Source organism: Podarcis muralis, chromosome 2 (genome assembly GCF_964188315.1).
Source record: "Podarcis muralis chromosome 2, rPodMur119.hap1.1, whole genome shotgun sequence".
Taxonomy (NCBI): Eukaryota; Metazoa; Chordata; class Lepidosauria; order Squamata; family Lacertidae; genus Podarcis; species Podarcis muralis.
In genome coordinates, this window is record NC_135656.1 from 30,118,985 (window position 1) to 30,140,704 (window position 21,720).

Consider the following 21,720-nt stretch of genomic DNA (forward strand, 5'->3'; position numbering starts at 1 on the left):
GTATAGGATAGCAGACAGCCAGGCCTCAAATCCGTGCCACCACTTGGCTGCAGCCTGGAGGGGAGTGGGAGTACAGCGGGGTGAGGGAGAGTGGAATGGGAGAAGAAATAACCAGCCTGTCCCTATGACTATGCAGAAGGTATGCAGATCCCCTTGCTGTATTAACCAGAGCCAGCGTCTACCTCTGAGCTTAGGAGGAAGCCGGGTTTCCCAAAGGCAGGACTTGTTGGTTTCGGTGAATATCAGTTTACCTATCTATATAAGCATTGGACGCCAGGAGCAGCCCTTTCCCACCTTCTCTGTGACATCATGGATTCGTTCACCCAGATTTAGTGAAACTTTTGATCAGCCTAACACAGTTTTGAATACCTCTCAAACGCAATACATTTCCCTCACCTCAAAGAACCCTGGGAACTGCAGTTTGCTAAGGTTGCTGGGAATTGTAATTCTGTGAGGGGTTAACTACAATGCCCAGGAATCTTTTGTGGTAGTGGGAATGTGCTTTAAATTGGCTTTGTGGTGTGTAGGCAATCAAAGACTAGCCTTGTGAGAAAGAGAAAAGGAACAGCTCTTGGTCCTTTCTCTCTCTCCCATTAGATAGAAAAGCCCCAGGACCGGTTCAACTGCAGACAAAAGTGATTTTGTGGGAGGCAACGCGATGATCTGTGCCAAGCCTGGAACAGGTGGAGCAACCAGTTAACATGGGAGAAATGAACCACTTCAATGGGCGGAGAAGGGTATGATTTTCTGAATCTCCCCTTGACCTTCCCCAGAGAAGTGGTTCCAGACTTCCCTTAGTGCTCGAACCTGCTGTCAGAATCAGGATTTAACAGTATCCATAAAGCACGGAGGGAATTGCTATTGCAGAGCACACCCAACCCCCCTCGCTCTCTAAATGGCACCCGTGAGAAAGGGTGCCACCCACGAGCATGTCCTGAGTTCCTTCCAAGAGCCGCTGAGGAACCTCACACAACATGCAAGACAAATGAGACTAGCAGCCATTGTCAGGCTTGCCATTTCTCCTCCAATGTCCCGTGCCAATGATCAGCGACATAACATAGAAATCCAACAGGTAATGCTTTCAGATATTCAGATGTAGCAACCGGATTGTGGGGGCGGGGTGATGACAGCCAGAACAGGTGGATTGACTTCCAGGCACCTTTATTTTGTAGGGACAGGTCACTGGGGCTGTCCTAACACGACATGCAGAAGCTGCTCCCTTCCTACTCTGTGTCAATTAATCCTGAATATCGACGATTACCAAGGCGGTTTGGGTAGGCTGTTAAAAAGATGTTGTTTAATGCGGACTAGTTACTTTGCAAGTCTTTTCCGAGTGTCCCCACCCCACCTCCCGCGTCTTGAGCCCCTGCCTTCCGCTTTCGAAGCAAGAAAGGGACTCCAACCAACCACACGACCGTTGGTGGTTTCCTACTTAACAGAAAGCTAGGGAGCGGATGCAGCGCTTTGAGGACGGGCGCAGCCCCAAAGCGGGGGGGGGGGGGGGGGAGATCTCAGACAGGCTTAGAAAGGGAGAGAAGGAAATCGGCTACAGCTGTGCTCTTCAGAGTGCTGACAGGACTAAGAATGAAACACACACACTTCCGGCAGCAGTCTTGTAGTGACATCTCCTTTCGCAGGTAAGAGCGCACTGCCCCGTCAGCGTCTGTACACGTGTCACTCTCTCTGCAAACCGTGGAACTTAGGCAGCATGACAGACTATATATATAAAAAAGTTGGAAAGTGGGCAGAGCGAAGGGTGAAATAACTATTTGCTCATAACCTCAAATCTCCCCCTCTCTCGCCCTTCTCTGTGCATATCAGCCTCCGGAGCGCTTGTTGTCGGAGAGAGGAAGCACCTGAAATCCACGGATCTCGTAAATATCGAGGGTGGAGAGAACAAAAAGCAGCTCGAGAAGTTCGGGAAGACTGGGGTTCACAAGCAAATTCAAACGGAGCGCGAGAACTTCAGGGCAAGATAATTAAAACGGCCTGGATTAGGCGGGCTTTGTGGACTGGGCTCTTCTGAGCGTCTGTTTTGAGGTTCTTACTTGGTTTTAAACAAGGGAACGTAGAGTCGTTTGCAGCTTCTGATCCTGGCACGCAAACAGAATAGGTGTGTTCACTGCGATTCCACCCCCACCCCACCCCACCCCCGCTCCCCAAAACTCCCCGAAAGATTTTCCCTAGCTAAATGATAAGCGGGAGATGTAGGGCACAGAGTATCGTTTGTACAGAACACAATGCACGCATTTTAGATTAATTAAAATAGTATTGGTGGGTGAAGGGTTATATGGATTAAGTTATGGTCGGAGATAACAGCTGTCCAGGTCTCTCTCCCTCCTCCCGCCCCAGTGCTGTTTGTTAACTGATTTGCCACTGGGAACGGTTCCTTCAAAGAGCAGCTGAATCCACGCCCTACCCCTCCACCCCCGCCAGCACCTTTTGCCTCCACAAGACCACATAGGAAGCTGTTCGATTGGATTCCTCAGCCAGGTACAATATGGCGCAGTTATCTGTTGCCTTTGAAAGTGGAATGTCTCTTGCCTAGAAAGGAAGAGATGGGGTGGGTGGGAGTAAAGTTTGTTCTGGTCTTCTTGGGATTGGGACATTTCTCTCCTTGCCTTTATCAGTGCTAGGTGTGTGTCTGTAGGTAGGTGATGCTTGATAAACTGGATTCTCTCTCCAACTTCCCTCAAGGACATGGGCGCAGTCAAGGGGGGGTTCAAGTAAAACAATGGCAATACTTAACTAACTGACCGGTTCCGCCCCTCCTACAAAAGTCCTGTCCCCTTAACAAAGTAGCCTTACAAAAATCCTGGCTACTCCCATGCCCAAGGATTTCCATTGCAGGGTGTTTGCCCCACCCCGCGGCGAGAGATGGGCACGAGCAATTTCCTGCGTTTCTTTTAGCAAGAAACTGGGGCTCTTGATTTCACAGTCCAAGCCATATGCATTTGGGCTTTTGTCTACACAAGACAGGGACATCGCATGAGCTTCTGCACTGAGCTATGGCCCTTCCCGCTGGTGAAGATAGTTTCATAGGATGGTTGCCCCCTTCTAATGCGTCCCATTTGACTGAAGGTTGGAGTCAGAAGACCCCAATTCAATTCGTATCCCCCAAAACAATGCAGATTAATTAATCCGGGGCAAAAGCACGAGTGCTCTCTCACTCTCATCGCCATGCACTGAAACACAGTGGCCAAGACACCCAGCTCTTTGAGACCCAAGTGTACGGCGCAGGAAACTCACTTCCCATGTCCCTGTAGTGATGAACATGCCCCTAACGCTGGGAAGCTCTAATACTGTAATATTAATCCATATTAGTGGAAACAACAACCTGAAGGCAGGGATGGCGTTTATTATAATCAGATAGCCAAATGCAGAATAAAAAACCGTGATCTAGTCAGGCACAAGAAAGAAAGAAAGAAAGAAAGAAAGAAAGAAAGAAAGAAAGAAAGAAAGAAAGAAAGAAAGAAAGAAAGAAAGAAAGAGGCTCTAGCAACAACCACATCGAGTCCCAGTCGGCTGTCCTCAGCCAGCCAATGACCCGCGAGCTGCGCGCCTATTGGCGCAGCGCCTCGCTGGCGCAGACTCAGTGCTCGCCGCGGTCAGTTTCCTTGCGCGTCCGGCGCTGCCTCTGATCTGCTGCGGCCGCCGAGACTCCCTGGCAATGGTTGCTTCTGTGTGTCTTGGCTTCAAGGGAAGGTTCCCGTGGCCGCTCAGCGGCGAGGACCGCAGCCGCTGCTTTGCAAGAAGGCGGCGAGGGGGGGGGGGGGGGGAGAGGAGAAGGAAAGTAAATATATATTCTGGTTTTTGCCCGAGTACTGTAACAGCAGCCCTAGCTGGGAACAGAAGAAATGCAAGCTTACGTCTTCAAGGAATGTTCACTAGCTGCTTTGGAGCTTCTTTTTCTCTCATCCCACAATTTATTTTGGGGTGGGGGGTGGGGTGGGGGGGGAAGAAGTGGGATTTAGTGAGGATGCGCCTGTCTTTTAGAAATGAAGCTTTTTATCAGTTGTTGCCCAACATGTTAAATAAGACGGATGTGTTGTTGGCAACGTGGTTGTACATAGACATCCTGCGCGGCCAAGAGCTAGATTTTGGGGAGACTCGGGATTCAAACCCCTTTTCAGCAGTTAAACTTACTGGTGATCCTGGGGCAGGCAGTCACCACTATTCGGATTGATTTACCTCGCAGGGTTGTTGTTCCGTTAAAATGGAGGGAAGCATGCAGGCACTAGGCCCTGAATTCTCCGGAGAAGCGACTGAATTGAAATGTAATAAAAGAATAACAATATTTTCCTCTCCTTGAACACTTATGACACCCCGACCTTAAAACACTTGGACTTAAATGGACTGATTTAAATGCAAACCTCTATGCAGGAACGCCTAAGCTGCAATCCTACAGTACTTGCGCGGGACCAATCCCCACTGAATTCAGTGGCACTTACTTCTGAGTAGGTGACTTATGGGTCGCTTCCAACAAAAAAAAAGTACCTAAGCGATTTACAAACAAGTTTAAAGACCCCTCCCCCAAGGAGTTCTATATATAAAGCAATACACTTCCATAAAGCCCCTGGCAGTAGGGTCAATGTTCAGTCAGGGATGATGGGATTTGTAGTCAAGCAGCAGACTTTGCGTCGTTCATATCGCCGCCTGCAGGAACCTCTTCTTTCTGAGCTGAGCCTGAAAGGAAATTCCATTGAAATCAGCGAAGATTCCCTTGCCACTAAATGTGCAGAAGATTAAGCCAAGAGAGTTCACAATCGGCACATTCAATATTGAGTGACTGCGACCTCAGGTAATGACTTACAGCCACCACCTCACGTCAGTTGGGTCACAGTGCTTTTTAATGGCAGCTTCTTAAACACCCAACTATGAGTCAGCCGGGGAAATAGAGGGTTTTGCTCCCGCAGGTGTGTATCCCTCGCCCCCTCATCTTTATTCCCTCGATTGTGAGTTGATTCTGTTATCAGTAACCCGGGGCGGGTGCTGAGTGCTTTACGATCCTTATCGCTTTCCTCTTATAACACGGATGTGTGATTTTACTTTGATATTTGCATTAAACAGATGAGTTGGAGAAATTTGAAGAGCGCCCTGTTTTTAATGGGACAGGCCATTTATGGCAAGACTCACTGCTGATCAGTATGATAGAAAAGCGATTTAAGTTCCCAGGGAGTGTGACAAAGGCCCCACCTGCATTATAGATTTAAAACAGTATCCTGCCCCATGTCCCCCCTCCCCCAATAATCCTGGGAACTGTAGTTAGTTAACACTGAAGGTTGTTAGGAAGCCTCTGTTCCCTTCACAGAGGTACAATTCCCAGAATTCCCTGGCAAGAGGGGAACCATTCTGGGATCTGTAGCTTTGGAAGAGGAGCAGGTGCCTCCTGAAAATTCTCAGCACCCTTAACGAACTACAGTTCCCAGGATTCTTGGAGGAAAGCCAAGACTGTGTAAAGTGAATCATAGAATCATAGAGTTGGAAGAGACCACAAGGGCCATCGAGTCCAACCCCCTGCCAAGCAGGAAGTGGTCTGATGCGGCTTTAAATACATAGTGCAGATGGGGTCATAGAGAAAGAGAGGGGGGGAGGAGAAGCCTCTTCTCCATGGTTTGAAATATAAATGGGTGAAGAGTCTGTTGCCCTCGGTACTTCGTTGGATTCCAGCTCCTGTAAGCCTCAGTCCGTATAGCCAGCGGTCAAGGACGAAGTGATTCTCAGTTAAGCAACATTTGGAAGAAAAGGAATTCCCCACCCTTGCTATAAAGGCAAAATCGATTTGCAGGGCAACTCTGAGTTCAAAGTTGAGACTCTGCGATCTACAGAACTTACCCTCGATTCAGTTAATATAAGATGGGAGCTTTAGCCCTGAGGTTAAAGCAGTATGTGTAACCTGATCCCCTCGATTTTATCCCGAAGTAAATCTCACAGGATCCAATAGGTCTAACTCCCATGGACGTGCGTGCAATACTGAAGCCCAAGCCTCCGCATGAAACCAAGAGCTTTAAACAGGAGACTGGCAACTCGCAACAGGTCTGAATTCATTCCAGAATAACTACCATCCTTTGCTTCTACTGATAAAGGAGGTTTAGAATTTCGACAGAACAGGCGCACTGTGTAAAGTGGTCTGATGGTGAAGTCAGCCTTCTTCTGACCAACCTGGTGCCCTCCAGATGTTTTGGACTACAATTCCCATGAGCCTCAGCTAGCACAGTCGCATATCTGATAGAGGAGTGGCCTGATGGAAGTGGCAGTCCGACGGATGCGGAGGACTCCCGCTGGGCGAACACTGAGATAAGGGGGAACCGGATCATGCAAATAAGCGCTTCAGTAATTCCCAGGGGGTGAGGCCGGCACTCCTTTTCCTTCCTGCTGGTGGTCACTGTCTCGCCTCTCCCCGCCGCCTCTTTCTGACTTCTCTGGTGAACTGGACGAGGCTTTTTTAAAAGGCCTTTAAGGGTTGCCCTCTGACTCTGCCGTGGGCTGCAGGGGGTCTCCTTGCCCCCAGGCTGCGGGGAAGGGTCTTGGTTGGCCGCAGCCCAGCCAGGGTCAGCCCTCGTTGACCTCCGTCCCCTCTCGCCCAACTTCCCCCCTTCCAGGTCCCCGCGGCCGGGGGTCTCCCTCCTTTCCGCTTCATTCTTCTCACACCACCCCTCAGCCCCGGGGCAGCCAAGCGCGTTGATGGGATTGAGCAGAAACCCGCTGGGTCCTGCCTTGGACGGGCCGCCCAGAGACGGCAGCCCCTGGCTCCGAAGCAACGCTGGCCTGCAGGGGAAGAAGGGCAGCTCTTCCAGGCCGCCACCTGCTCAAGCCGGCCGGCGCTGCCCAAAAATAAAAAATAGAAAAGTCCTGCTCAACTCAAGCGAGAACCCTCAGCACAGACTAGGCAGCCACAAGGGCGAGCGACGGGAAGGTCCGGCCCGTGCTTCTTGCGCACCGCTCCCTTCGCGTCTGCTGGATGCTACTAAAGCAGACTTGGTTACAAGAAGGAATGGATTGGACGGGTCCTGCTTTGTGGGGGCGGATGCTAAATACAGCCAGGGGAGGTTCGGGTTCCTCGGTTCAGGGTCGTGACCTTCCCTCCGCTTGTTTGGAGACCAAATGCACAACGCGCGGGCCTTGGCTCTGCTTTGGCCTTCCCGGCCAAGTGTTTTCAACAAATGGAGGACCCCATCGGATTGGGCGGCTGGGTAAGAGGTGAACTCACTACGAAGCAAGGCAGTGTGGGTGTATGGGGAAATTTAGGGGCGAATCCTGATAAGCTAAGGTTTTTCTTGGAGGGAGGGGATTTAAGATTGCCCAACTCATTCTAGGGAAAGCCTGAAGGCGGTGTGAAAGGCAAAGGGGAGACTGCATTGTTTTTCTGCTCCACAAAATTACAATTTATTTATTTTTTTAAAAAGAGAAATATCATAGGATCTGATCTGTTTTAACAAAAATGGTTGCAAGTGGGATGCACATCTGTCCAATAGAACAAAGATTTCAGGAAAAGTAAAAATTTAAGAAATGTAAAATCTCCAGGAACTGAAGAAAAACTCATATTCGGGCTGGGATTAAGAATCCCAAGGGCAGACCAGGGAATGTTTGCTGGGGATATCTCAGTTCTTCAGCAGGGAGAAATTCGCTGACCCCTCTTCACATCCCCCGATCCCAGCTAAGGGCGCTGCTATCTTCTGTTGCCCTCTCGGTTTGGTACACTGTGCTCAGACTAGCTTCCTTCCTACCAACCCTAAAAAAACCCTGGGCGTTTGGGTGTCATCAGCACCGCACACTAGCCAACTGAGCTATCCAGGACAATAGCTCTCCCCCGTTGTTGTTCCTCAGACTTACTGCCACCAGCAGCGGAGTCAGAACTTAGCTGTCGTGCCTAGTAGCTATTGATAGCCTTGCCCAGCATGGCTTGGCCTGGCTTTCCTCTTTAAAGCCGCCCGAGTTGGTGGCCAGCGCTACATCCCGTTGCAGCGAGCTCCACCGGCTATAGAGACACTAATTATGTGGATAATGATAATGATCACCCTCATCAGATGAGAGTGCCTTTAACTGGCCAGGGCGATGGTTTTCCCCAGACCCAAGCCCTTGCAAAGGCATCTCTGCGTAGCATTTGGTGTTTGGCTCCTCTCCCAGAGGGGTGACGCAGGCTGAAGGGACACGGGTGCGGGCCAGGAGGCACCTTTGCCCCAGGCAGGAAGCTGCGGCTGCCTTGTCCACGTGTCGCCTCCCTGTCACTTGCAAAACAGCCCCCGCCCCCTCCCCTCTGCCTCGCTCGCAGAGACAGAACGGCTGACAGGAGGAGAGACGCGCGCCGTATTTATTGGGTTAGTCGCGCCCTTTGCCCCCATAAACCACACACCAAAGCACTCACTCGCGACCCCATCCCTCTACGCCAGAGGTAACCAACGCGGTGCCCTCCAGACGGTGTTGGATTAACAGCCACCAACAGCGTCAAGCAAAATAGTTAATGGTGTGAGGGATGATGAGAGTTGTAGCTCAACAACTTCTGGCGCCAACCACCCTGACTAGTGGACAGCTCATTTGGTTAGACCGTGGTGCTGACAGTGCCAAGGTTGCAGGTTCGATTCCGTATGGGGCAACCGCATATTCCTAGATGATCTTCAGGGTCCCTCTCAACTCTACAGTTCTATGATTCTATGACAGTCTTGCTCTACACTTACTGCTAACCTGACATCATCTCCTACAAGCAAGACTCCTTGCGCTGCCACGATTCAGTTCTGTTCACCTCCTGGTGATTTCCCGTCCATAGTAACTGCTACCCCTGACCCCACGCTCGCATCAAGAACATTCACAACATCCCTCGATCCATTAGCATGTTGTGAGAGGGGACTCCAGCAGCCCTTAGGGCTCATGATGGGACAGGACAATTTGGTGGTCACAAATCGGGATAAAATTGACACCCGTCAGCGTTTTTATGCTGCAAGGATTCCTCTCGCGTCTCACCCACATCCATTCAAGCTGCACAGATGCACATCAAGAGTCCAGAGGAAAAAAGCAAAACGCAAAAGAGACACAGCTGTCTAAATACACGGAGGCGCCCACAGACTCTTGCAAGGGGCACTCCTGAGCATCATCAAGCGAAAGGTGAGATCCTAGCTTTACACAATTCCTCGAAGTCCATGTTCATTGCACCCGCTGAGTCTTACTTTCCAGATGGCACGTTGAAGATTGGGCTGCATTTACTTACCTGGAAGACCCTCTCTTTGGAATGAGAGATTGTCCTGGTGTTCATATGAATGAGCGCTGCAGAACCGTGGCACGTGCCCTGCGCCCACACACAAATGCACACAGGCCACAAAGCGCAACAAAGGCACGCCTCTGCACATACATGCTCCGCTCGCCCACTTATTTAATACCTGCACACCTCAGGTTCATTCACAGAGGCACAGGCGGAGAAAGACACGCCTCCCTCGCTGCACACCTTCGTTTCAACACCCGCGCACTCACCACCGAGCTTCTTCGAAGCTATTGGCTGACCTCTATGGACACAACGGGGAAATGGGTTTCAAATGCGGAGGAAATGCGCAAAGGGGCGGGGCGGAGCTGGCTGGGTGAGCCAAGTGGAAAAAAAGGAAAAAAGGAAGGTGCTTCTGTCCACGCGAGGAACATCGGGAGCTACCTTCAGTCTAGTCAGTTCACTGATCCTTCTACCTCAATATTGCTTACACGGGCTAGCAGCCAGCGGCTCTCCAGGATTTCAAGCAGGGAGGGAGCCGTTCCCAGCGCTACCCAGAGATGACTGAACTTGACACCTTCTGCATGAAAAGCAGATACTCTTTAATTGAGCTGTGATCCTTTACCAATTTGCAAAAGAATAAAAGAGAGTTAGATTGACTCGATCGTCTTCCTGGAGCCTGCATTCAGGTCCACCTCGGCTTAAAGTTTATATGGATTTCGTGGTATGTAGAAACGGACCATGCCACGAACCTAAAGCTCAGCTCGACAATAATTATTTCTTTATTTTATTTTGTTTTATTTTTTTGTCCTCCTGCTTGCTGTGAGGTCATGTGCGTAAACTCTGCAGTTACATGAGCCCTCTCGGGTTGATTTTGGAAAAAACCATCACCTACAACGGAAATCCCGACTGCTTGGGAAATGGCACCGTGTGTCGTCCCTTCTGCGTGAGTGTTGCGCGCATTTCGCCCACCGACGCCGGAACCGCTTCTTCTCTACTCGCACCGACCAGTAAGTCTCCGGCGCAGCCCTACAGCAATCTCTTCGGCTAGCTTCGCGCCTCCGCGACGCCCCCCGCTGGTTCTCCCGGGCCACGCGAGCACGCGCGAGACGCCACCTGACTCGGGCATTCCCTCCAATCGCCGCGCAGGCGCGCCAGGATCCGAGCACCACAGGCTTGTCACTCTGTGTGTGTGTGTGTGTGTGTGTGTGTGTGTGTGTGTGTGTGTGTGTGTGTGTGTCGGGTACGCTGTTTGCACGCTGCGCGCTCGTTACTGCATCGTCTGTATAGTATATCTATATCAGAATGCGCACTGTTGGTTCGTTCTTCCCTGTCGTCTGCCTCCAGGCTGTTTCCCATACAGCCTCGGTATGAATATGGTGATCTATATCCCCAGGCTGCCGAATGAGATGTTTGGGAAGCGGGGGTGGGGTGGGGGGGTGAGGGATCGACAGGCAGCCAGCCAGCTAGCCAGCCAGCCTTGGGGAGATCCCCATTTGGAACGCAGAACAGGCCCCTCCTCCTCTTATTTCCAGCCCTTTGGCCGAGGCATCCCGGGCAGTTCTCTTCTCGGTCCTCCTCCTCCTCCTCCACCCGCCTCTCTCTCTCTCTCTCTCTCTCTCTCTCTCTCTCTCTCTCTCTCTCTCTCTCTCCATTTCGCACTGCAAATACAGCTCTAATGGGGAAAACATCGCCTTAGCTGCTCTCCCGCACACCCCGCCCAGCGCTGCGGTCTCCTAACGCTCTCCTGGTCCCCGATTTCAGCTCCGAGCCCGCCGAGACAAAAGCCACGCGTCGTGGCGCGCGGGGGGAGGAAACAGGTGTTTGGCAGCCCCTGTTCCATTAAATAAACACGCGCACACAAAGAGAGAGCCCGGGAGGGAGGGGAGAAGAGGCTGGGGGGGGGGAGGCGAGCCGGGGAGAAGGGGGAGCTAATTTATCACGCTGCTAACGATCCTAAATGGAACTGCTGGCATTTTTTTCTTCATAAAATCGCAATGCTAGACCGTTTTATTTCCACTTTCACACAGGCGCACGCACTCGCTCCAAGACAGTCAAAATTGCAGCCAGATGGAGGGAGCCAAGGTGGAAGAGAAAGCCTTTACCTTATTTCTCCAAGCGGAGGCGCGCGGACATTGGGGAAGCTCAGATGTCCCAGCAAGGCGATTGGAAACGGAACAGGCATTTCGCACCGGAGCCTACAAGCTATTCTAGTCTGTACTGTGCTTTTTTTTGGGGGGGGGAGCAGGTAGAGGTGTGAGGGACAGACGGTGAAAACCCAACGGGGTGCGTGGAATAGACACGGGGGTTACTCCAGAGTTGGCCTGTTACTATACAGTATTGTTTATCCCAGTGGCAATAAGAAAACAGAGAGTGAGGAGATGGTTATGCGAGGCAAACCTCACCCTTCCTCTAAACTTTATACTGCTAAATTCAAGTTTTGTACTATAATTCTGATCCCAACGCCAAAGCTGTTTCGTTTTTGGAAATAAACCTGCCCTAAAAACCCTGTCCCCATATTGTTCAGAAGCATGTTGAATATTGCTGCCTTTGCTAGTCAAGTTTACCATTCAGAGGAATCCCTCCTATGCAGAGATTGATTGATTGATTGATTGATGACTGCTGAAGCCATAAAAGCCAATACGTAAGATCGTGGAGATAAATGCTGGGTTTCAGCTAGAATGGAAAGCACCGCACACCCTTGACACTGATATCACGTGCGTACCTAACTAAGCAATCTTACTATTGCTGTCCGATTTATTTTGCTCAAGCACTGTGCTAGGAGCTGCACAAAACTCTTTACTTTAATATATATATATATATATATATATATATATATATATATATATATATATATATCCCCTCCGCCCCTGGTCGTGGCGAATAGTACCAGAATGCATATTAAGTTTTGAACCATACCACTCTTCGGGTCGAGTCCATCCTTTCTGTTCAGATCACGTCGGAACAGAGAAGGAAAAGTGGTTCCTTCCTCCCTGGTTTTTGAAACTCGGCGGGAGATGCGCAGCGCCTGAACTTCTTCTTGAGTCCCTTCAAATCGTCTGAAAAGTAAACACAGTTAACTGGAGTAAAGAGGCAGTAAAGTCACTGAGGGATGAAACGCAGAGAAATAGTAGCTTAAAACAAATAGCTGCAGTCTTAAAGAGCCATTAGTGATTTAAAGGGGATGGAGGGCGGGGGAGGCGGCTTAAGGGGGGAAACTTGCAGGATGGTTCGGCAAGAGGAGCCCGACAGTGCGGGGAGGGGAGGTCGAAGGAAGAGGGGAAGAGGCACCGTCTCTCAGTGGAGAGAAACGCCTTGATCGCTCCACACACGCGGGGCCACTTTGTTTACAAACCCCCAGACACTTGTGACACCCCTTGTGGGACGCGACAAACGCCTCATCATCTCCTCTCCCACAGCCGTCCTTACGTTTTATTATTTTATTTTATTTTATTTATTATTATTTTTCTCTCTCTCTCTCTTTCTCTCCTGCTCGAGCAAACTTGCGAAAAGCTAAGCCCAGAGGTACTTGGCGCGAGGAAACCGGAGCCTCGTATTATAGGCTCTTGAGGTCGGCTTTATTTTCACTACCCAAACTGTTGGAAAGTATTTAAACTTAAGCAGAAACAGCTGTATTGCTGGCACCGCTCGTTCTTGCTGCGAAGAAAGACTTTGTAGTCCACGGCTGGCTTCTTTAAAAAGGAGAAAAGTTTTGGCTGCTATTGTCCGATGAGGTGATTTTTTAATTTTATTTTTATTTTACGTAATTTGTAAATAACCTCGTGCAGTCGTCTCCCCGCCCCAGTGTTATACGCTTTATTAACCCATAATACAATATATAATATGACTGTCTCATAGGTTTATATTTAATACCTCCATCTAATCCATCCATCCTTGGGGAAGCAGCTATATCGTGGTAAACTATCTGGGTATCTTTTAAACTCCCAACTAGCTACTCTATTGATCTGAACTCTGATACATTTATATTGACTTTTGGTCCTTTGTTATACCCTATCAGCACAAGCACAGCGAATCGTCTGAAACAGAAAATCTGTATACAGTACTGAATAGTAAGTAAGTCTGTCTGTCCCTGTGGAGTGAGTTTTGTTGTTTTTTTTGCTCCAGACTTCAAGCAGTTGGACAGAAATAGTTCATCTTGAAGCCTGATTTGGGGATCACGTCAAAATTATCCGGCATAACTGACTTCTGGATAGGGCGCGGGTCTTCAAAAGCCATCCAGCCAAAAACTCCCTCCCTGTCTGTCCGTCATTCCCGGAGTTCACAGGAAACGTTTTGTTGGTAAAGCCAAACTGATGTCAAAGAAGTGTACTTAGGATCGCAGCTTCGTAGGTTTCTTTCGCTCCGATCCCACACGTGCTTAACTCTGAAGTGGGGAGTTATGGATGTCCGTGGAACTTACCGCCAAGTCAGGAGACAAAGTTAGGATCTCCTGTTTAACTTTATTACCGCTCAAATCCCTCCCCACCTAGGACGGAAAGGTCAATAAAGATCGGTAATAAGTAACAGAGACTCTTTCTCCACCGCGCAAATCGCGCGTTTATGGTTTTTCTATCGCATATTTCCGTATCCCTCTCACACACGTGCACAACCCCCGTCCCCGTATCTGTCTGCATGTGTCATGCTGCAAATATGCCTTAAGTCAAAGTTCAACCGAGTTTTGCTCAATATGTTGCCATAAAACGGAACGGCTGCTGCGTTTCAACTTTTCTACGCAGCAGAACTCCAGAGGAAGGCGAACGCTTTGCTCGTGGAAAAGCGCAGGAGCCCCCCTGGTTTCGGCAGAGGTGGACGAGGGAGCGGAGCGAGGCTTTTCCTTGGCGACCGAAGGCTGCCTAGGAAAGCGACCCGGCTCTGGTGTGTCTGGATCTTGGGAAGGAAAGAGGTCCAGTCCCAGGAGCAGCAGTCCTCCTCTTGCTCCGGTGCCACCGAAAAAGAGATGGGGGGCTCGCTTGCTGAGTCGACTTTTCCAGCCCATTGTGTGCATTTGAGTGCTATCCCCCCCCCCTTCTTTTCCAAATCCCTTTCTCTGCACAAACGTCGCTGCTGCTGCTGTTCAGGAAATGCAGCGTCTGCTTGAGCTGGGTGCAGGAAGGCAGCGCGCTGGCTGGCGGCTTCGGTGGTGGTACCTAACCCATTCTGGTCCCGCCTCCTCCTCCCGCTATTAAAAGGCACTTTACGCGGTGTGAGGAAGGAGAGGCGTGGGGGTGTGTGAAGGATAGGCTAAATTATTTCATTTATTTTTGCAATGCGCGCCACACTCGCCACCAAACCGTCCTTGCCTAGAGGATCGAGAACGCCAACGATTTCCCAAACCTGTCCACTACCCAAGCCGAGGAAACTTGGCATCCCCATTCACCCGGCGTGGACACCCCCTTTATTATTCTACCAACACCCCTGATCTTCGGATGGGGGGGGAGTTTCTCTGCAAGGCTTAGGGAGGCGTCGTCGTCGTTTGTTTTGTAAATAAGTCGTTTGAAACACACACACAATAAAACCGTTATAGTATCATCGGCTTCTAGAAATGCCACTGAATTTATTCCACCCTCCTTCCCACCCCCACCCCGCATCCTCGCCCCCTACCCCCACCCCCCTACCCCACGGTGAATAGGGAGAAGATCAGGCCGTGGGCCTCAGTGCCTTGGCAAGCTGCAGCGAGTCCAGGCTGCAGCGTCTCTCTGCGAAAGGGGGAAGGGGGTGGTGGCTGGGGAGGGCTGCCTAGATGTGCACCCCTCCCCCCCACCCCGGTCTCCAGAACCAGACAGCTGAGGACCCCCTCCTCCCTCCCCCCTCCGGAGAGCCCCCTCCCTGCTCTCCTCCTCCTCCTTGGGACGCAGCCTGCCCGCCCCCTCCTGCCTCCCTGCTCCTTGGGCGCCGCCCCCTTGCGATTGAAACGCGGCTCACGTCGCAGGGAGGCGGGCGCCGCGCGGCCGGGGGAAGAGCCGGGCCCAGGCCGAGCGGAGGAGCTACGGCAGCGGCGGCGGCGGCGGCCTCCCTCTCTCCTCTGCTCTCCCTCCACCGCCGCGGCTGCTCCGAGGGAGCGAGCGCGCACGCAGCCAGGCAGCCAGGCTCCGCCAGCAACAAGTGCGGAGGCAGGCGAGGGAGGGCGAAGGCTGACGTCAGCGAGCGGAGTATTATGGTCTGGGCTGGGCTGGCTGCCGCTGCTGCCGCCGCCGCTTTCCTGCTGCCCGCGGCCGAGTAAACATGGAGCTCTCCGCCGTCGGCGAGAGGGTGTTCGCGGCCGAGGCCTTGCTCAAGAGACGCATCCGCAAAGTAGGTCCCCTCGCGCGCACGGGAAGCGCCCGTCGGGGCTTTGTGCGCGCCGCCCCCGGGCCCGCAGGCCCCGCGCGAGGCCGCAGGCAGGCAGGCAGGCGAGCGAGCGGCGCTGGCCCGGCTGCTCCCCCCTGCCTTCTCCTTCTGATGCAGCAGCAGCAGCAGCAGCACTCCGGAGCCCCGCCGCTTCCTCCGGGCTGCTGCTCGCGTTGCGCACGGTGCCAGCGCCACCGCCATCGAAAGCGGCTCCTGCGCCTCCTTCCTTTGCATGCATGCACCGTTCGGGCTGCTGCACGGATCTTTCGCTGCACGCATTCGCTGCATGCATGTTTGATCACGTTTTTTGCAGCACGCCCCCTTTTTCATGTATGGATTTCTCTCTCTCTCTCTCTTTCCGCCCTTGCCGCTTGTGTGTGCATTTTTGTGGCACCCTTTTGGCCACCAGCAACACACACATACACACTGCACACCCCCACACCCCTGACACATGCTTTTGAGTGCACCTTTGGTTTTTATTACAAGCATGGTTTTGAGCGTTGTATTGCATTCTTCTGGACCGCCTCCCTCCTTTTCCTGAAATGCATGCTAATTTGTCTTCTCCTCTTGACATCTGCAGGGTCGTATGGAATATCTTGTGAAATGGAAGGGCTGGTCTCAAAAGTAAGTAACTGTCAAAGGCAGTCCTTGAAGCTGAATGTGTATTTAGGATGGTGTTGGCCTTGTTTTATTTTGCAGTAAAATTGAATATAGTGTTTTAATGGAAAGAGGGATGGACTGGACGATCTTTTAAGTTACCATGCACTCGTTCTGTTCTGGAAAATAAGAACGCATTAAAGAAACAACCCCTCACACCACCTCATTTTGTTTTCCTTCTCCTTTGGCTAGATACAGCACCTGGGAACCTGAGGAAAATATTCTAGATGCACGTCTGCTTGCAGCTTTTGAGGAAAGGTATGCTCTTTAGGCAGGGGGAATCACTTTTTACCCATATCACTGTGTTTTGGAGCAGTGCTAATCTGATGCTATGATCTTCTGGGTTTGTAATTTTTTTTTTCCTTTTTCCTTTTAAAAACCTTATTTAGGGAAAGAGAAATGGAACTTTATGGTCCTAAGAAACGAGGCCCCAAACCCAAAACGTTTTTGCTAAAGGTAAGAGGAAGTGTACAGGATAAAGAGAGAGGTGTCTTCTGGGTGTAACAAAAAGCAGCATTGCTAATGAGGGATGATTCCATTGCTGTGTTGATATCTGTATGTGCACCAGAGGGAAAAACAAACACTGTGATTGCTTTATAAGCTAAATTGATGAAGCGGCTGTGGCAAAGCATTAGATCAATCCAGTTCCTTTTTGTCTGTTCTGTTCTGTTGCAGGCCCAGGCAAAAGCCAAAGCTAAGACCTATGAATTCCGTAGCGACTCTGCTAGGGGGATCCGGGTGCCGTACCCAGGAAGGTCCCCCCAGGAGATGGGCTCTACTTCCCGTGCTAGGGAAGGACTAAGGCAAATCCCATTGCCCCCTCAAAGCACCTCCGCCACTGCTACCACCAACACCTCCCGGGTAGAGACTATCCAGGAAAACAGGATTGGGGCAGAGGAAGACCGGTCTGAAGCAGCCTTTAAAAAGCGAGGCCCCAAGCCCAGGAAAGAGCTCTACAAAGACCTGCCTGAACCGGCTGACGTCACCTGCAAGCGGAAATCGGTGGAACCAGGGGACAAGGCCGTGGTTGATTACCTAAAGGCCAGAAAACTGGAAGAGGCAGCTAACCCGGGCACAGCCAAATTCAGCTCAGGACACAGTGTGATCCAGTTAGCTCGGAGACGGGAGCCTGAGTTACCCAGCGCTGTCTCCAGCCCCAGAGCAGAAGCTGGCATTAAGCTGTGTGCACCTGAGGCCTACCCCCCCAGGCTAACAAAGCACAGGGCAGATTTCCTGGATCCGAAAGGGCAAAGTAGTTTGGACTTGGGCGCCCCTAAGATCTTGCACAGCTCTGCCAGCCAAGGCGGCTTATACCGAGATGGTATAGGGACCCAGGCTGGCAGGCCTTCTCTCATTGCCCGCATCCCTGTCTCCAGGATCCTCGGTGACCCGGAAGAGGAAGCTTGGAGCCCATCTCTCAACAACTTGGAGAAAGTGGTAGTCACTGATGTGACGTCTAATTTCTTGACAGTTACCATTAAGGAGAGCAGCACAGACCAAGGGTTCTTCAAGGAAAAGCGATGAATTCCCTTTGAGAAGAGGAGGCATCTAAAGGGTTTGGGGTAGAGGTTGTTGTCTGGTTCTGGATTTTTGGTTTATTGGACAGGATTGGGGGAGGGGGAGGGGGGAACACCTGTCCTTAACTCATTCATTTAGTCCCTCACCACCAATTTCAATTTTGGTTGGAAAAATTATCTCTAGAGTTATATTTTCTATTAGATGTAAATATGTTATTTAAAGAAAAATACATATATATATCTATATACATATATATTTCAACTCTAAGTTGTTGGTTTTTTATTTAAGGCTCTTGGAGAAGGACAGTAAAAAAAACAGAACTGATGTATGTCTTACTTCAGTTGCAAGAGCAGGTGTAGATAGTGAATGACCTTATTAGCTAATTATAACATATTGATTTCATTTTTTCTGGTTTGTTTGTTTTCCTTTTTTTTTACCCTGTCCCTTCCCCCAAAGAAGATGAGGGCAAATAGGGGGTATTATATTCACCTGGGGGGACGATAAAAGGTCTCCAGTTTCTTGATTGTTATATTATAAGGTGTTGCTTTGTACAATCAAGTGTGCTGTATACACAACTGTTCTAGCTGGGCAGCTGAAGTGAGCACTTGACTTTACAGTATTGTCTTTCTTATGTTTTGCTCCAGTTGTTTTTTTTAAGTTGTTGCTATAAAATGTGTCAATTAAAAAAAACAAAAATCCGAAAGATGTTTTAGCAAAGAAGTATTAACTTGAATTACCTTTTCTTGCAAGGGAAAAGGGGCTTTGTATGTGTCAAGATTCCGAAAAAGTGTAGCTGCTGTCATGCACTTTAAAATGACTTGTGGGGAGAAGGGGGTGGGGAGAAGTAACTGAGCTGATAGTTTAGCTTAACTTGTTCTGGTCTTTCTTTCTTTCTTTCTTTCTTTCTTTCTTTCTTTCTTTCTTTCTTTCTTTCTTTCTTTCGTCCTTCCCTAGTCACTCCAAAAAAAGAATAATCTGTTTACATTCCTTACATGCCAGAAAAGTTGGGGAGGAAAGTATCTCACTGCTCATATTTTAGGCAATCCTGCTGTTACATTGAAAGTAAACCTCCTCTCTCTCCCCCACCAACTTCCCCACAATTGACCTTCTCCCCTGTTTGTTGGATGGGTCTTTAAAAAGGTGTGTTAGGGAAGATCTTTATCTTCCTCAGAAATGTTAAGCCTCCATTATAGAGGCTGAGAAAGCAGCTCCTCTTTAAAAGACACTTAATTAGGGGCACAAGATCAGTTACAAAGCAAGCTGCCTGTTTATATGTGGCTTTCTTTCTCTTGTACTTTCTGGGAAGAAGTATATTCTGCTCCGCCCCCCCCCCCCTTTACCCCCAGTCCCACATGAGATTCTTCTTCTTTCTGTGGTCAACAGTCAAGTAGTTATTTTCACCTGCCAGTTTTATGCTGAACATAAACCCCTTTTTCCTGCTCCCTTGCATAAAGCACTCTTGACATTTGAAGATTTGTAAAATGTGTTGCAATATTCAGCTCCCTCCAGTTGTTGTTTTTTCCCCGGGAATGCAAATTTGTTTCCTAACCCTGCGTTAGACCCTCCCACATTAAGAGGGGATGTGTGCAGAATGGGAGGCTGGCTTTGCTCTCGTTTGTGTTTAGCAGGTGTTGTGGTGTCCCAATAGATATTGATTTAAGCATCTCTTCTTGGTTCAAAAAGCACAAATCTGTCTAGCAGTCTCCAAGGGCCTGGCAGGGGGGGGGTGAGTAGCCTTCTCTGTCTTTTCTCTGAATGGCCTACTTGCTGGAACCTTTTAAAGCATGCTCTAATTTGGGGACGGCGCTGGGGATGAAAGCACATGTGGCATAATGAGACATGGGGAGGACGAAGGTTGGGTGTAAGAAGGAAGCACAAGCAGGGCTGTTTTCCTTCTCTGGGATCAGCTAGAAATGTCTTGCTTCTTCACCCACCTCCTTGCTTCTGTTCATTATTTTGGAGGTTTCTTCCAACGAAACAAATGTGGGGATTTTTGTTGGGACTGTACCGAGGGAAGTAAGTCAGGTTCTTGTTTTCTGTCCCCTCCTTTCTAAAATGAAGCCAATATTGCAAACTCAGTTCAAAAACTTCATGAAACAAACTGCAGATGCGTTCAGTTCTCCTACATGGGGTGGGTGGGGAATATGTATGTCAGCTTTTTGTATGTTGACAAAGGTTTCTGTAGTCCTGCTACAGAGGCTGGAGGGTTTGGGGTTGGGGAAAGGGTAGTGGCCAGGAGGAATGCCTCTTGGGTTGAAAATAGATCACAAATGCGGTCCCTACCTCCTCAGGTGTCAAAGGTGGCTCTGTGCCACTGACGGACGTGTGTCTCTCAACGCACGCCCATGGGTATATAAAAGCTAAGCATACATGTGGGTGTATATGTGTATGTACATAGTTACATATATTGAATGTATGTGCGTGTGAGTTATTTAATTCTCTTTGTAAAAAAAAAAAAAGGAAAAGAAAATACAAAACCTATAATCATGGATCTGGCCTAACAAGTCTCAGAAGTGAAGCTTAAGTAGGTGTCTTCGGCCAGTGTTGAATGTCTAATACAGTACCTGCTTTTTATGTGAACTGAAATATATATACGACTTTGTAAATAGAGACTTGGCTTTGTTTTGTTTGTTGCTCTGTGGAGTGCAAGAGAGATGCAAACCCCCCCCCCCATTTGCAATACAGAGGGTTGCTGGCAGTGTGTTTCCCTGCTGGAAAGGCTTGTGGCTGGGTTGGGGGGGGGAAGAGGTGGGGAGGGGACTGGGCCACTTTTGCTGACTCAGCAGTGCTTCTGCTGCAGTAACCAGAGGGGGCTGTGCTGGGTACCATTTTCTGAGTGAGATGTTTCAGTCAAAGGGAAAAGATGCTGCCTGTGACTATCTTTGTTGGAACACATCTCTCAAGGGGGGCGGGGGCAGCTTAAGAAGACATCTAAGCCCTGGAAGAGACCTAGATCTCCATAGGTAGACTGAACTATAGCCCAGCCAGATGATAAAATTTATTACCAGACTAGAAAGGGAACTGGGCTAGGAATTTCTCCCAGTGGTTTGCTTCTGTCTCTCTGCTTACACCGGCCTGTTTTGTTAACTCCCATCCTGTTGCCACATTATTTCCAGTCTAAGACCTCCCTGCCACTCATTCCAACAGGGATCTGAATATACCGGAGGTTAAAAACGAGAGTAAAACCCTATTATTTTTATTTGTTGCTCAGCTGATACTCACCAAGCAGTGGAAGCTGCATGGGTGAACGCTGAAAGGCAGGGGTCCATCTCGGACTTTCCCCCTCGCAGGTTCCTAAGCGGTTCTCCTGGGTTTCTAAGTGGAGCGGGGCCAGGAGTGTGTGTGCGTGCTCGCGCGTGCGCATTATTGCATCCAACAGAATCGCGAGGTTCATTCGCGTTCCCACTGACTTCAATGGTAGGAAATGCTCACACGATGCAAGTTTTCCTCTTAGCCAAGTCATCAATGGGATCACACTCCAAGTAATGCTCTAAACTGAGCAAATGCGAAGTAAACGGGAAGGAAAGCCCTATCTTAACCTTTAGAGGAGCAGTCTCTGCATCGCCAGTCTCTGGTCTGGAGAGCTTGAGGTAAAGTACGAACCAAGAGTAGGAAAAGCGCCCCCACCTCAGATTTTAAATGCAAGGACGGCAAGCTCGAGCAGAACAGGGCCGGACAGCCCTCGGCCTGCTGCGCTTCGTTTAGGATTAAGGAGCGGCTGAAGCTCAAGGTTAGCTATGGAGATAACAGCAGTGGAGAAGCGTCCTCTTGCTCTCTCCGGAACTGCCTCCATAGCCTCCCCACTCTCCGCTAGCCTTGACGTTGCTAGGAGAGTACTATCGCATTTCTGGCAGCTCTGGGGAAGCAGAAGTCGTTTTCATGCCGAGCGTCCTCTGCGGGTCTCCCTAAGTCCTAGCTATCTCCTCCCATGACCAGACAGAGCGAAATGCGCAGGACGTCTGCTAATCTGGCCAGACTGCGGAGCACCCAAGGGCGGCTGTCACTTGATGCCTTAGACTTAGAATAAC

At 50.0% G+C, this 21,720-nt stretch overlaps 1 protein-coding gene and 3 long non-coding RNA genes across 5 annotated transcripts; 3 read left to right on the forward strand and 1 right to left on the reverse strand.

Moving 5' to 3' along the window:
• The first annotated feature begins 746 nt into the window (after positions 1 to 746).
• Positions 747 to 2,012, forward strand: LOC144326917 (uncharacterized). Its single transcript, XR_013391805.1, has 2 exons — positions 747 to 1,072; positions 1,822 to 2,012. It is a non-coding gene; the product is annotated as an uncharacterized LOC144326917 (long non-coding RNA).
• Positions 2,013 to 3,937: 1,925 nt separating this feature from the next.
• LOC144326919 (uncharacterized) lies at positions 3,938 to 12,210 on the reverse strand. Its single transcript, XR_013391807.1, has 2 exons — positions 12,110 to 12,210; positions 3,938 to 4,686 (listed from the first exon to the last, which is right to left on the reverse strand). It is a non-coding gene; the product is annotated as an uncharacterized LOC144326919 (long non-coding RNA).
• LOC144326918 (uncharacterized) lies at positions 10,054 to 11,701 on the forward strand. The gene is made up of 2 exons (XR_013391806.1): positions 10,054 to 10,200; positions 11,221 to 11,701. It is a non-coding gene; the product is annotated as an uncharacterized LOC144326918 (long non-coding RNA).
• A 243-nt stretch (positions 12,211 to 12,453) lies between the features above and the next one.
• On the forward strand, positions 12,454 to 20,302 carry CBX8 (chromobox 8). 2 transcript variants are annotated; one of them, XM_077924097.1, is made up of 6 exons: positions 12,454 to 12,924; positions 13,209 to 13,260; positions 16,098 to 16,141; positions 16,367 to 16,432; positions 16,564 to 16,630; positions 16,850 to 20,302. In XM_077924097.1, exons 3-6 carry the CDS (start codon positions 16,104 to 16,106, stop codon positions 17,696 to 17,698), a joined length of 1,020 nt encoding a protein of 339 aa, XP_077780223.1. In that variant the 5' UTR covers positions 12,454 to 12,924; positions 13,209 to 13,260; positions 16,098 to 16,103; the 3' UTR covers positions 17,699 to 20,302. The 2 variants fall into 2 exon arrangements, with proteins under 2 accessions (XP_077780223.1, XP_028570875.1); XM_028715042.2 differs by lacking the exons at positions 12,454 to 12,924; positions 13,209 to 13,260 and adding an exon at positions 15,109 to 15,481.
• Positions 20,303 to 21,720: the final 1,418 nt, after the last annotated feature.

Bases quoted from the DNA above. Each gene is read 5' to 3' on its own strand.
- CBX8 (XM_028715042.2), top strand. From the start codon at position 15,413: ATGGAGCTCTCCGCCGTCGGCGAGAGGGTGTTCGCGGCCGAGGCCTTG. The intron at 15,482-16,097 runs GTAGGTCCCCTC...TGACATCTGCAG, and splicing joins TCAAGAGACGCATCCGCAAA to GGTCGTATGGAATATCTTGT. The intron at 16,142-16,366 runs GTAAGTAACTGT...TCCTTTGGCTAG, and splicing joins TGGAAGGGCTGGTCTCAAAA to ATACAGCACCTGGGAACCTG.